This window comes from Podarcis tiliguerta (genome assembly GCF_965153285.1).
Source record: "Podarcis tiliguerta genome assembly, chromosome: 9".
NCBI lineage: Eukaryota > Metazoa > Chordata > Lepidosauria > Squamata > Lacertidae > Podarcis > Podarcis tiliguerta.
Genome location: NC_139542.1, coordinates 70,647,711 through 70,663,348, shown reverse-complemented (window position 1 = coordinate 70,663,348; position 15,638 = coordinate 70,647,711). Strand labels below are relative to the sequence as shown.

At 44.7% G+C, this 15,638-nt stretch overlaps 2 protein-coding genes across 3 annotated transcripts in view; one reads left to right on the top strand and one right to left on the bottom strand.

The window, feature by feature from the left end:
- LOC310657815 (uncharacterized protein) overlaps nucleotides 1-15,638 on the top strand; it is a 437,520-nt gene that overhangs the window by 91,497 nt on the left and 330,385 nt on the right. The gene's annotated exons all lie outside the window — the stretch shown is intronic.
- ARID3B (AT-rich interaction domain 3B) overlaps nucleotides 1-15,638 on the bottom strand; it is a 58,422-nt gene that overhangs the window by 28,920 nt on the left and 13,864 nt on the right. For both annotated transcript variants that reach the window (XM_083398896.1, XM_083398897.1), the window contains exons 3-4: nucleotides 5,980-6,051; nucleotides 5,216-5,288 (exon numbers count right to left, since the gene is read on the bottom strand). In XM_083398896.1, coding sequence (XP_083255022.1) covers nucleotides 5,216-5,288; nucleotides 5,980-6,051 — 145 coding nt within the window. The remainder of the gene's footprint in view (nucleotides 1-5,215; nucleotides 5,289-5,979; nucleotides 6,052-15,638) is intronic.

Genomic DNA, 15,638 nt, shown 5'->3' with positions numbered 1-15,638 from the left:
TCCACAACACCATTGTAAGGAATTTGTATAGTGGAATTAGGGTAAACATGCTCCTGTTAGCTCACTTGATTTGGCCTGCTACTGAAGGAGAAATATCGGCAATATTCAGACTCTAGGATATCCTCCAGGTAGCAAAAAACTTAGTGGTGAAGCTGCAGGAAAGAAAAGGGGGGGAAAGGAGGTATTAAGGGTATTCCCTAGATAGGCTTGATAAGTGCCACTGCTGCCTGGAGATAAAAGAACCCCCTGCCAAACGCTTTCATCAATATCAGTATTTGCTGCAAGCTTTTCCACATCTGAAAACATGCAGATAAGGCCATACAACAGCAGGAAAACATTAAAACCACACGCTTGGGCTTACAAAGCCTCTTCTATGTATATATACATCAAACTCAGAACGGACAAGCCATCTGGGAAAACAAAGGTCACGTAGGAAACCTTGAGCAGCAGCAGAATGGCACAATCAGAAGCTTTTTATGAGATCTTCACAAAGGAGGAACTTAAATGAACAAAACGGTTTTCCTGGCTACACCACCATTTGCAATCCAGCATCCTTGCCTTCTTGAGAATTGACGCATATTCCCTATGTAGCATAGTTTATTCGCCTGGAAAAACAACCTACCTTTTCCAGAAGATTTCTAAAGAAATCCAGACAATGGTCTTCTGATATAATGGATCTGTTGGACACTGTGAGAATCAGATGCTGAGCTAGCAGAAGAATGGAAGGGGAAAGCTAATGCTGTCAGGCCCTTCTTCACGTGTCTCCTCCACAAGAGGTCCAGAGGGTGGCGACACAAGAACAGGCCTCTTCTGTGGTGGCTCCCCATTTGCGGAATGCTCCGGCCAGGGAGGCTCACCTGGCACTTTCATTACATATCTTTAGGACCCAGGCAAAAACGTTTTTCTACAACCAGGCCTTTGGTTGATTAAACATTCTATGGCTTTCAAAAAGTGTCTTTTTTGGGGGGGGGGTGTTATTTTGTTTGTTCTTGCTCTTGTTTCATTATGCATTTTGTATTTTTATGTTGTGAACCACCCCATGGTCTTCAGACAGACGGTATACAAATTTAATAAATAATAATAAATAATAAATGAGCACAAATTTTATAGCTTGAACTATGGCTAATTTCATAGGATGTGGAACTATCTGCCACTGGAGATGCTTGCTCACATTTCCCCTCAGAGCCTACTGAAGACGTTTAAGCAAACTGACAGCTTGCCTGCTGAAATTTGAGGCATTGGTCCCTGTTACTTAGACTATTTTTATGGTGCTTGTCTTACTTTAATTATTTGTTTTATTGTGTTCCTGTTTTTACTATATGATTACAACATGAGCCACTCAGAGCATTTCCTCAGATGTGGAAAGACAGGATAGAAATATCTTTCACCAATAAATACTCGATCAAGGTGACTAGCTACTAGCCATGATGGCTATTGTTCTAGCTCCAGCTGATGGGACTTACAAGCGGGGAGAGGCCTGGAGCACCTAAGTCCTGCTTCTGGGCTTCCCATAAAGGTAAAGGTACCCCTGCCCGTACGGGCCAGTCTTGACAGACTCTAGGGTTGTGCGCCCATCTCACTTAAGAGGCCGGGGGCCAGCGCTGTCCGAAGACACTTCCGGGTCACGTGGCCAGCGTGACATCGCTGCTCTGGCGAGCCAGAGCCGCACACGGAAACGCCGTTTACCTTCCCGCTAGTAAGCGGTCCCTATTTATCTACTTGCACCCGGGAGTGCTTTCGAACTGCTAGGTTGGCAGGCGCTGGGACCGAACAACGGGAGCGCACCCTGCCGCGGGGATTCGAACCGCCGACCTTTTGATCGGCAAGCCCTAGGCACTGAGGCTTTTACCCACAGCGCCACCCGCGTCCCTGGTGGGCTTCCCATAGAGGCATCTAATTGGCCACTGTAAGAACAGGATGCTGGACTAGATGGGTCTGATCCAGAAGCCAGGCTCTTATAATCGTATAATGAATTACCTTGTTTAAACTTTGAACTAGAGCTCAAGTTCCGTCACAGGCAGCCTCGATAAGCAGAGGAAAACAGCTGTTGGGGCGCATGAGTATAGTAAGTGAGCTCCCAAAGTCATGATCGCCACATGTCAGTTCTCTCACACAACAGCCACCAAATCATCCAGGAGGTTTGTAAGCAGAAACTCTCTCCCCCATTCCCCCCTCCCAAAAAAATCCCTACTTGACATAGAATGTTGTAGGGAAGACAATACTAGGAAGGGGGAGGCTGCCTACACAATTTTCGTGGAGGGTCTAACAAAGTCTGGCCTTTTCTCTCTCCTTAATAAATTACTTTTATGGCATTGTCCCTTTCTGCATTTATTGTGTGCTTTGAGAAACATAAGATTCTCTGGCAACAGCTCTCTGACAAGGGGAAGTGTATGACAGCATTGGGCACTATCAGAAGGGCTGTCACATGGAAGATGGAGCAAGCATGTTTACTCCTGCCCCGGAGGGTAGGACTCAAACCAATGGCTTCAAGTTACAAGAAAGGAGATGAATGGCAGATGAAGGTGATGGACTATATGGAATTGGCGGAAATGACCGGCAGAATCCGAAACCAGGGAGAAGAGTTGGTGGAAGAAGATTGGAAGAAATTTAAAGACTATTTACAGAAATATTATAAAATTAATGGATGTTAGAATGATGTTGGGTTGAGGTTAAGGGTTTTTTAGTAACAACGGCATGAAGGAATATGCAAAAACGGAATGTTAACAGGTGAAAAATTAAAGGTATAATATATTAAGATCAAGATAAGGATAAAGTAAAGAGGGAAAGGATTTGCTGAATAAATAAATTGAATTGGAATACAAGGAGGGGAGGTGTGGGGAGGTCCGGGAAACAAGCAAATGCAAGATATGTTATGAAAAATTGAATTGTTTTTAACTGTTTTTCTTTATTCTTTTTTGTATTTTTCTTTTTCTTTTTGGAAAGTTATGGAAAATCTTAATAAAAATATTATTTTTAAAAAAAAGAAAGGAGGTTCCTACTAAACACCAGGAAGAACTCTCTGACAATCAAGAACTGTTCAATAGTGAAACGGTCCCCCTTGGGAGACTGTCAACTCTCCTTCCTTGGAGTTTTTTAAGCAGAGGTTGGATGGCCAACTGTCTTGGCTGTTTTAGCTGCAACTCCTGAATTGCAGGGGCTTGGACTTGATGACCCTTGGGGTCGCTTCTAACTCTACAATATAAAAACAGAGGGGACCACGAGTATCATCTAGTCCAACCCCCTGCAATGCAAGAATATTTAGCCCAACATGGGGCTTGAACCCATGACTCTGAGATGAAGAGTCTCATGCTCTACAGCAGGCGTAGGCAAACCCGGCCCTCCAGATGGTTTTTTAAGACTACAATTCCCATCATCCCTGACCACTGGTCCTGGTGGCTAGGGATGATGGGAGTTGTAGTCCAAAATCATATGGAGGGCCGAGTTTGCCTATGCCTGCTCTACAGACTGAACCATCCAATTTGAATGATTCAGTCTTTCCAGACAGAGCCCTATTACTTTGATCTCCTTCTTGTTTCCTCTCACTCAGTCATTGCAGGATCAATCCAGACACCGATGAAAAGGAATCCACCATGATAACTCTCATTAAGCTTATATAGCAAATCCCTCCCTCTTTTCTGGGATGCAGCCTGTGGCTCTGGGTGGGTGGACCAGGTAGAAGTAGCTCCACTCCTCTGAAATTTGTTGTTTTAATCCATTTTTAAACTCATGTAACTTTATGCACAAGGGAGAAGGATGTCGGTTGCTTAACCAAACCTTAGCCATAACACCTGAATAGCTCTCAGGAAGTCTGCTGGCCCTAAAACAGATGAGAGTGCTTTTGCAGAAATGCAATTCTCAAAGGCAACCTTTCATCTTCAGGACAGCCCAAGGAAGGGACGAGGTCTTCATGAATCCAAAACAGAGTCCTATAATTTGAAGGCATGGGCTAAGGGTTGACGAACCAGCTCCATTTTTTCTCATTTCTCTATTTTAGTGTCACAGAGGGGGCAATCTCCCCCCTCCCCAGTGTGTTAAAGCCTTCCTCTCCTCCTCTCATCATTACTGCCACTGAAGAGGCATTTTATCACTTGCAGGTGCAGCTGCTTTGTGGCAACCTGCTGTGCTCAGAGGAGGCCCGCACATGTGATCTGCATTAGGCCTGATGCAGCAGGGCACTGGACACAAATAGCCTGTCAGGGGATGGTATCCAGGGCCAGGGCTTTTCATCCTCAACTCTTTTTTCAGGAGCTCATGTGAAATCTGCTGTTTGTCTTTCACACTGGGCCTCCAAGATCAATCCTCAACTTACCAGCCTGTGCTGACTCAACCTTACAATACTGGTGCCACCTAGGAAAGGATGAGCAGCTTGTTCAACTTCAGAAATCTATCTAGAGCTAAAAGGGCCTCACAGCAACCCTGAATTTTGTGACTGACGCAAGCAAAACACACTACAGACAACAGAGGTTATGTTTTTGCTTCCAAATTTAGTGGCACTAAGCAGGGAGGAGATTTGTTGTATTTATTTGACAGTAACAGAAAAACCTGTTTTTTATGGGTTGCCTTAGCTGCTGAGATTGTTTAGAAGCCTCTCTCTCTCTACCCGCCCACCCAGCACGCTCTCTCTCTCTCTCTTTCTCTCTCTCACACACACACAGCTTCTTTTCTTTGCTCCATTAAGGACATTTGCTATTTAAATACTTCAACATACCATGAGGACAAGAAACTTGTGGTTGCAGAGTGAGGCACATTTCCCTAACAGACCTCTTGCTTCTACTACTTGGGTTGGCGTAGGGGAAATGGAAACCCATGTATGCGCAAATGCTGTCATTCCTGCTGTTTCCTTTCCTCCTATCCTCTTTCCATCCCCGCTGTCAATGTTTACACTGCAACCGCCTCGCAACAGGTCTCAATAATAATGAGTCTATCCTTGTTTCAAACCAAGTCTGGAAGGGGGGGAAACGAGAGTCTCTCTTTTACTTCAACTTCAACTAAGCTGTCTGTTTCATGGGATTCTCTTTCATAACTCTCCACCTTCGAAGCAGCAGGTACTGTTTCCTCTCCTCCCCACCCACCAAGAAACAAAATCTCTGAAGCCAATCCAAGCAGCAGCTTCATTAGAAGGACTCCAATTCTAGCATAGGACACTAGCAGGTGTATTCCTCTCTGTGACTTTTCAGGTTATCGAAACTAAACTCAGTGTAAGAGTTCTACTCACCCCTCTTCTGCATAAAAATGAAGAGGTCATCCAAGAACTTCTTCCGTTCAGGATCACCATCCAGTTCATACAACTGGGGAATAAAGCAAGTCGATTATAATTCATGCTGGGTTGGGTTTGGAAGGAAAAACAAGGCAACCCAGACATATGGTGAATTTGGGCTGTATCTTTGGACCTTGAAATCTACCGTATTTTTCGCTCTATAAGATGCACCAGACCACAAGACGCACCTAGTTTTTGGAGGAGGAAAACAAGAAAAAAAATATTCTGAATCTCAGAAGCCAGAACAGCAAGAGGGATCGCTGCGCAGTGAAAGCAGCAATCCCTCTTGCTGTTCTGGCTTCTGTGCTAGCTGCGCAGCCGGCATTCGCTCCATAAGACGCACAGACATTTCCCCTTACTTTTTAGGAGGGAAAAAGTGAGTCTTATAGAGCAAAAAATACGGTAGTTTGTTGGATTCTCTTCCAGCTGCAGGACCATACCAGGGATTAACACATTCTTCACTGCAATGGGCTGCATTGAGCACTGCTGTTTGTGTAACAGGACTACCCCTTCCTCTTATCCTCCCCTGAAGCCCACCCCACCAGTGCCCCCTCAAATTCTGCTCCAAACAGATTTTGGGGTGCATGGGGAGGAGAGGATAAAGTCTTGTGTGAGTGAAAGCAGGCTCAACGCAGCATCAGATACACCCTAACGAATGCAACTCAAATGTTGTTTTCCCACTAGGCTCAAATGTACACTCAAACTCAAGTCACTGTACTGACCTTGGCAAAGTCTCGAGATACCTCTCTTCCTCTGCTGCCATCAGCTTCTTCGTTCCAGCTCAGGCTCCCATTCTAAAGAAGAAAATGAACAAAGAGGCAGTGATTAAAAGGTAGAACGCTAATGGGTTATTTACAACAGAGGAAGCATTTAGGTCAAGAAACAGGAAATCCTAACTGCTACAGCCACCTTCTGTGGGTCAACATCAGCAAGAACTAAGAGCTGAATTCAGAGAAGACCTCCCCCTGCTCAAGGAAGGGCGATTTCTGACTCTGTTCTGGAACAGTGCATATGAAAAGCAACTGTTTTTTTCAATTTGCACAAACTCTTTTCAAGCCCTTTACATGGCCTGCTAGCTTATATGAGTTACACGCCCCGCCCCCCACTGTAATAGAACCACAAGACACGGCATGTGCACCTTGCTTCAGCCCTATATTTAACATCTTACGTTCAAGCAAACCCCTGAACACCGTTTAGCATGTACCCACTTTGTGATTTTGTGAACCTTTAAGTTCATGGGCCTGAGGTGCAATTGCCCTCCCACTCAGATCTGCTCCCACTGCAGACACGTTTCAATGAGAAACTCATCATCCCAAGGAGTTGTCAGAGCAGGAAGAAGTGGCCAAGCAGCATTTGCTTCTAATGGTTGTGGGAACGGAAGGACAAATTCTGCCGCCATCTGAACTGCAAACACCACAGTGTAAAAGGTAGCCTGGGCAACAGACAAAAAGCGAACCGGGGGAGGTCAAACACCACCGGCTGGTTCAGATCACCCACCCACCATCTGGTGGTGAGCACATAGGATCTTAAATCAGATAAAAAGCTACTGAATTCACGAAAGGGAATTCCAAACAAAAACAGTTTTTAATTAGAGCCACTTTAGTGTCTACAGTCTTAGTGTCATCTGGTAGTGACACATACACTGAATTACCAAGATGAATAGTCCCTGTCAGAGTCAGGCAAAGCTACATTCTCCCTTTCGAAACAGCAGCAGGCTGCCCTAATGCCTGCTGATTTAGTTTGAGCCAGTAATTCCTGCTGGAAAGTCAATTATCCGGTGAGCCCCATCAGCTGAAAGATATTTAATGGAGGATTATTGCCACTTCTGTTATGTCAGCTGTTTATCACAGCACACTGCTTTCCCAGCCCTTCTTCAGAAAGAGCTCAGAAAACAAGCTTTGTATATATGGAAGGATGACCACTCATCTACCCTTTGTGCAGAAATCATCTGCTGAAATCATGCACACCTTTCTTCCGTGCTCATCTGCACCACTGGTCAACAGATGCTCCAAAATGTACTGGTAAGCAAGTAGTTTACGACTACCAACACCCTGTGAGCACTGCTTGACACACAAGCTGGAGGAAGATTCCCCCCACCCCCACCCCAAAATAAACAGGAGCTGAATTGTTCCTTCGTTTGTGGACTGTTGGCATCCGTCTGTCTTGAGAGACAATGGGAGTGCACCTACAGGGGTGAATTCAAACCGCTGTGTTAGCAGCATCAAAGTAACCTCCCCTGGACACAATCCTGTGCAGTTAGTATGAAGGTCCCAGACTACAGATGAGGACTTTAAACATAAACGTCTAAAACTGATCAGCAGAGATGCATGAAGACGTAGTCAAAGGCAGCCAATGAATGCTCATATTTTACTGGTGAAGAACACAGAGGCAGAGAAAGGCTCGTTCACATCTCACCATAGTTTAGCGCAGCATTTCCCAACCTTGGGACTCCAGCTGTTTTTGGACTACAACTCCCATAATCCTCAGCTAGCAAGACCAGTGGTCAGGGATGATGGGAATTGTAGTTCGAAAACAGCTGGAGGCCCAAGGTTGGGAAACACTGGTTTAGCGTGCCATCTGAAGGCAGCCACTGAATTAAAACCTGCTTTTCTTGTTAAAAGTGGGGGAGAGAAAGAATGGGGGAAAAATATTTGTCTTGGGTTAAAGGTATGATGCAACTGGGCGTGCATTAATTTTTTGTATTGTTAATGTATTTATTGCAACAAATTAAAAATATGCATTATTCAAACAGACAGCATGGACATTTACTTTCCATTTCACTAGAGTTTTCTCACTTTTGCTCACTAACACTACGCCTAGTTTCTGTAGAGTTCTGGGCACTTAGCCCAGAATCCAGCACATCCAATGTGTTAGTAGCACTTGTCCTTAAATAAGTGATCTTGCTTAGTGTCCTTATGTATATAGAGAGCCAAGAAGAAATATATGAATTTTATAACTGCACCCCTTATTACTAAGCAGAAACAACTGTGCAGTGGCAAAAGGGTTGTGAACTGCAAAACCAGAGGTTTTAGTTCATGCTCCTCAGTAATATAAAAGTTCCATTTGGTTGCAAACAACTATTTTGAATTGTTACAGCAACCACAATTATATGATTCTACGCACTCATATTCAGGGAATTCATGAATCACAAAAAATGGAAACTTTATTTATAGCATACCAAGACACCAATCCACTCTGACTTCCAGCAGGTGGGAAGGCTTCAGGGCAAGACATGGCTGCTTGCTCTTTAACATGACTGGCAGAAGGAAAATATATAGATGTATGAAATAGTGAAAAAGCAGAATTATACAGAGAGAGTTGTCAGACAAACTTGCTTCATTTACCTAAATCATACATGTTGCAGAAATTACTTAATGGCATAGAATTGGGAGTATTTGGCATTATATTAATCATAGAGTTGGAAGAGATTCATCTAGTCCAACCCCCGGCAATGAGGGAACCTCAACTAAAGTATAAAAGGCAGATGGCCATCTAACCTCTGCTTAAAAACCTCTAACAAAGGAGAGTCCACCACCTTCTGAGGGTGCTCATTCTACCTTCGAACAGCTCTTACCCTCAGAAAGCCCCTCCTAAAGCTTTCCCTTGCCTGTATAAAATGAATCCCAAGACAACATGATCACTTCCTCCCAAGTTTCAGAGTACTTCCACTTCGTCAATCAGTTCTTCTCTGTTGGTGAGAAACAGGTCCAAGATGGATGATCCCCTTGTTGTTTCTCCCACTTTCTGGGAAATGAAATTGTTGGCAAGGCAATGGAAAAATTTGTTCGACCTTACATTCTTGGCAGAGTTTGAGTTCCAACAGATATTGGGGAAGTAGAAGTCTCCTATGACTACTATATTGCTCCTTTGTGAATGTCTGGTAATCTGTTGTAGGAAGGCATCATCTAAGTCTTCAGTCTGGCTTGGAGGTCTATAGCAGACACCCACAGTAAGGTCACTGTTGTTTCCCTCTCCTACCATTTTTATCCATATATTCTCAATCTGTCTTCTGTGCTCCGGGTCATGGATCTGCTCACAAGTGGACACTTCCTTTACATACAATGCTACTCCTCCTCCCTGCTTGCTTGGTCTATTCGTTTTGAATAGATTACACCCATCAACTTCTACATTCCATTCATGAGTCTCATCCCACCAGGTTTCAGTAATACCTATTAGGTCGTATTTGCCATCCTGTATTAAGAGCTCTAATTTGTCTTGCTTGTTTCCCATGCTCTGTGCATTAGTACAGACACCTGAAACTAGCTGCTTCTTTATTGTAGTTTCTTGCCCTTTGACAGGTTTTTGGAGTACCACCTCAGTTTCCTGTGCATCAATGAAGCTATTTTCTGCAGAACCAGGTGTTATTCTGTCTTCTGTAATATTGTCTTCCTCCCCCTCAAGATCTAGTTTAAAGCTCGCCTGATCAGGTTTGTGAGACTCTTAGCAAACATATTCTTGCTACCCACTATCCGGTGCAGCCCATATCTTGCAAACGTCCTTCCTCAAGGAACTGGAGATCATGATCCAAGAAGCCAAACCTTCCTGATGACACCACCTACAACACCTTCCTTCAACAGGAAGGAGTGATGAAAATACCACCTGTGCCCCAAGACTCTACAGCTTCTGCCCAGAGTCTCATCGTCCCTAGCTGGAAGGCTGTCTGTGGCAGTATTGTTTGTATCCACATGAATCAAAAGGAGCAGTTGTGGTCAGGGGGCTTTATAAGACTCAGCAACTTCTCTGTCACATCGTGAATCTTTGCACCTGGAAGATAGCACACCTCCTGGGACATCCTGTTTCCTTCACACACTATTGCCTTTTTCCTCCTCAGTAGGGAGTCACTTACCACCACCATAAGTTTCTTCCTCCTCTGGGGAATGGCAGGAATCGTTCTATACAGTGTGTCTTCTAAAGGCTCCTTGGAATGTTCTAAGGTCTGCAACTGCTGTTGAGTCTTCCCCTCTTGCATATTGGAGCTTAGCTGGATATTATTGGGATAGGTTACAAAGCCAGGAGCCTAATGGCTCAAATACTTGCTGCTACTTCCTCTCGGCTTGTCTTCTTCAGACTGCAATTCTCTTTCTCAGAGTTCATTTCCTTGAAAGGTAGCAAGTGGGTTATCCTCCAAGTCCACCTCCTCCTGTCTCTTCGTCTTCTGGGGGGGGGGGGGGTTAGCAGGAGGAATCATTCTGTGCACTGTACCTTTCACAGCCACTTTGGTATATTCTGAGGTTGGCAAGTGCTGTCCTAGCTCCTCAGGCCCAGAATCAGTGTCTGAGATGAGAGCATGAAATTGCTTTTGCAGCTCCAATGACACAGCATGGACCCTGACAGTCCTACTTGTGTGTGTCATGTTCCTCCAGGGGACTGTCTCTTGCAATGAGCAATCTTTCTCCTCTGTACGGGCACCCCACCCTGTGCTGCTGTTCCAGCACAGTCCGCTCAGCTCTATCAAGAAACTATGCATCTTGTCCTGCAGCTCAACGTGTGGCTAGGTGGGTCTCAAGTTGCTGTATCTTCTCTTCCAGCAAGGCAACCAGTTGGCACTTGCTACAAGTATATTGACATGTTCTCCAGACAAATATGGCACAGGTCATGCAGGTTACTGCAGCAGCTCTCTCATCCTTCATGTTTCTTGGTCCTTTGCACAACATGAGACATCTTAATATTTATTATTATTATTAATACACAGAATACAAAAAGCCTTGGCACTAACCAAGTAAAAAAGGTCATACACTCTTTCTCCAGACACTTCTGGGCTTCCTCTCCCAACCGATTCACCCTAGCAGTCATTTCCCCTGCCTGCCTCAAGCAACTGAGCAGGTAACTGAATTCCTGCCTGGTCCTCCACATTTTGTTCCTGCTTAAGTCTTTGCTCCCATCTGATCCTGGACCACTTGCTGCACACCGACAACTTGTAGTTACTCTAGAAGTTTCTTTTCCTGCATATTTACTAGAATACATACTTGGCTATGGTGCATGTTAGCTATGGCATGTTTTGGATCAACACCAGCAAGGTTTTACAAAGCAGAGGGGTGGTGGTGAATGCTGTGTTCCTTGTGTTCACCTGAAATCTCCAACAGACATATCACAGATAAGGATTCCTCTCTCTCTCTCTCTCTCTCTGTGTGTGTGTGTGTGTGAGAGAGAGAGAGAGAGAGAGAGAAGAAAGGGAGGCAGCTTTAGGCCTTAGGGGCATCCCTAAAACCTGCTGGCGACATTCCCCTTCATCTCTGATCCACAAACACACCTTCTAAGGTTAGTCAGCTATCAAAGCATGCCAGGGAGCTGTTCCTCCCCAGAGATTGCAAGCCTGACTTTACAAAAGCAATTAAGAGCTGCAGCTATTTTAGGATTACTCCCCAGCCACCTGGGACATCTTATTAGAGTGGAATTCAGATGTCCAAAACAATTTCAGTTTCCCTAGTACTGCCCATCCCCAAAGCCACTTAATCCTTTCCTCAAAGACTGAAGTGGAAATTCCTGACACGACGACACTTCTCCATTTCTATTTCTTCAGAAGCCAAACTTGTAAATGTTTGGGGGGCCCCTCCCATGGGGCAGCTTTTCCCACCAAAAGGATGAACCATTTCTTTCATTTATGCACCATGGGCCCTGCCTATGCAGAACTCTAGTCTTCAAAAGGCTGCCTTTTGGCAGGGGATGTAGCAGCACTTCAGATCTCTCACATCAAAGTCCCATGACACCTTCATTCTGGAGGAACATGCCAAGGACTATCAGAGGCATTTATTACCGTTATTGCAATATTTGCTGCTGCAAACCTTATAAAAACTGGTGCAACAGAAAACTGAAGCATAAGACAAAAACGCTTTGCCTAATACTGTGCAACTCTTTCAACAACTGCTGTCAAATGGGCAGCCACCCTTGATTCCATTTCTCTGTTGGTGCTTCCCAGAACAGCTTTCTTCCATGCACCCACTCCACAGAACACTTTGGTTCCTTTTATTTATTATACATGCAGTTAATTTTATCTGTGAGACTTTATATCCTGCCCCAGCCTGGGGGGGGGGGGGATCACAACCACCTGAAAACAAAACTAAAAGAAAAAGATAAAAATCTAAAGCACGTCATCCAAATAAAAACTGCACCAAAGCCTAAATATAAGGCTGCACTGACAAACTCCAGACTGGCTTAGCTTTAGCCACCAAATGCCAGCCCAAAGAGCAATGGTTTTGCAGCACCTCCACAAGAAATTCAGGCCATGGAAAAAGGATTCCAGCACTGCTAAGCCTTTACCAACAGCACCCACACAGGAAAACTTCCAGTGGACTGTGCCCTTTGGGCCCAGATATGATTGTAATAGAAACACTCAATCTTTCAGAGATGGAAGTAATTTCAGATATTTGTGCACTAGATTCTTATAAAATCACTCCAAGAGCTCAAAGCAATGTCTACAAAGGCATCTGATATTGCTATATGCCGCACCCAAGCTATTTAGGGCTATAAATGTCAGAAACAAACTTAAGAGCAGAAAGGCTGCAAACATCCCCTGCAGTTGCTTAAGTTGCCGTGATGCGTTTCACCCTGTCAAAGAAGTGCCATGGCATTTAGGAACAACTTGTGACTAGTCTTAGAATCATAGAATTGTAGAGTTGGAAGGGACCCACGAGTCATCTAGTTCAACCCCCTGCAATGCAGGAATCTCAACTAAAGCATCTATGATAGATGGCAACCCAACCTTTGCTTAAAAACCTCCAAGGGAGAAGAGTCCACAACCTCCCGAGGGAGACCGTTCCACCGTCAAACAGCTCTGTCAGAAAGTTCTTCCTGATGTTTAGTTGGAATCTCCTTTATTGTAACTTGAAGCCATTGGTTTGAGTCCTACCCTCCAGAGAAGGAGAAAACAAAGTTGTTCCCTCTTCCATGTGACAGGCAACCCTTGATATATTTGGAAGATGGTTATCATACCTCCTCTGAGTCTCTTTTCCAGGCTAAACATACCCAGCTCCTTCAACCATTCCTCACAAGGCTTGGTTTCCAGACCCTTGATCCTCTTGGCTGCCGTCCTCTGCACCCGTTCCAGTTTGTTAACATCCTTCTTAAACTGTGGTGCCCAGAATTGGACACAGTATTCCAGGTGGGGTCTGACCAAGGAAGAATAGAGTGGTACTATTACTTCCCTTGATCTGGACATTATACTTCTGTTGATGCAGCCTAGAACAGCATTAGCTTTTTTTGCTGCTGCATCACATGGTTGACTCATGTTAAGCTTGTGGTCCACCTTGTTCTACATGAGCAAATCTCACATACAGCTTGCTGCTGCAGCCTAGTCTCAAGGCCCTCAAGTACAAATCACAATGGCTGAACCAGAATCTCAGGCAGGGAAAGGCCAAAGCCTTCTCCAATCATCAGCCTGAATTTGTGAGAATTGTTCTTACCACTGAGAGGTTATGGGAGCAGCAGTGAATGTAGGACCATTTGAAAATGTGAATGCCGTGAAAATTAAGAGGTTCAGCCATATCTGACAATGGCTCTTCAAATCCCAAACTAACCATCTTCATTATTTTAGTCCTCTTTTATTTGTAAACCCCCCCCCCGCCCTTGTCTATTCTATTTATTTAGAAAATAGCAAGACTTGAATATCTAAAGTGGTGGTTTCTCCAGGAATAAGCACTCATTTTGAGACAAGGAAAGGTTGACCAAGGATCTGTTCTGGTTTTGCCCACCAGCTTTGCCACACACACACAGAAGTGAGAGAGGTGGTGGTGGTGGGGTATTTGAAGATTACTGGGGAAGCAGCAGAAATTCCTTCTGTGGGTGGAGAGAGGAGCCCTCGGAAGTGAACCAGATGCTGTTAAAAAGAAAAACTGTTGTAGTACAACACTATGATAAGATCAGGTTTACTATACTGTGCTGGAAGCTCTTAAGCACTAGCAGAGAAGAATGCTGCAGTAATTATCTCTCCCACACATACACCGCCGCCCCGATGTGCACCTTCTATTGCCTGTTATACTTTGCATGAGCTGCCTTGAGTCCCTTTCTGGGGGAAAGGCAGAAGATAAAGAAATAAGTATACCGTATTTTTTGCTCTATAAGACTCACTTTTTCTCTCCTAAAAAGTAAGGGGAAATGTGTGTGTGTCTTATGGAGCAAATGCAGGCTGCGCAGCTATCCCAGAAGCCAGAACAGCAAGAGGGATTGCTGCTTTCGCTGCGCAGTGATCTTTCTTGCTGTTCTGGCTTTTGAGATTCAGAATATTTTTTTTCTTGTTTTCCTCCTCCAAAAACTAGGTGCGTCTTGTGGTCTGGTACGTCTTATAGAGCGAAAAATACGGTGATAATAAGAGCTGGGAAATTCTACTCCTCCCCCCCCCCCCAGCAAGTGGTGTGAAAGCTCCTGTGGCTTTCTAAATGCTTGAGAAACATGAAACCAATCAAGGTTAAGTGTGATAAAAAAGGAAATACACTAAATTTTGCATGTGTAGTTGACCAGTTGACTCTTTCGTTAGACTTCCTTAACAACTTTAAAATCCATGGTTAGGCAACGCCTCAGTTGGGACCAACCAAAATGTCACAAAAGTGTGGCAAGCTGCTTAGTTCTCCAGAACTCTTCAACACACAAGTTACCCAGCGTGGGCAGGTCAGCAGTGGGGGCAACAAATACTAGGTTTACGCTGTAACCATGAGCTTCAGCTTAGAGACTCATTTTCAAAATGAAGCCTGCAGGCTGACTAAGTCCCTCCCAGATGCTACACATATCAGATTACACACCTATGATAAAACCATACAAACTAGACACTCGTGGCAAAGACCCATTTAACCAGCTGGAAGAAAAATGTCTCCCAATTGTTTCTGGAAAGCGCAGACAGTGGGTGCCTGTCTTATTTTGACATGAATACTATTCCACAGAAAAGCCCTGCTCCAGGTTACTGTGGAGCAGGATCCTGAAAAACTGTCCTGCAGACTGCAACTATCCCCTGAGCATTTACGGGATAAGGCAGGCTCTCAAGTAACCTGGTCCTGAGCTGTAAAGGGCCTTATATGTTGGTACCAACACTTTGAACTTTGCCCAGTAGCAAGCAGATTAGCAACCAGCACAAATCCCGCAAGCAGGCTGAGGTTATTTTGCCCCCCGCCCCAGCAACCTAGTCATTTGGTTTTGCACTAGCTGCACCTTCCAACTCAGCCAAAGGCTGCCCCACACATGGTGCCTTATAGTAATCCAACCAAGAGGTTAGCAATGCATGAACAACGGTGCTCAAGCTATCCCAATCCAAGATTGACCGTAGTGATCTTACCAATTGAAGGCCGTAAAAGGCACTCCTAGCCACAAAGAACGCCTGTGCATTCAGCAACAGAGCTGGATCCAGGAGCACCTCTTAACTACGCACTTACTCCTTCAGGGAGAGAGCAATCCCGTC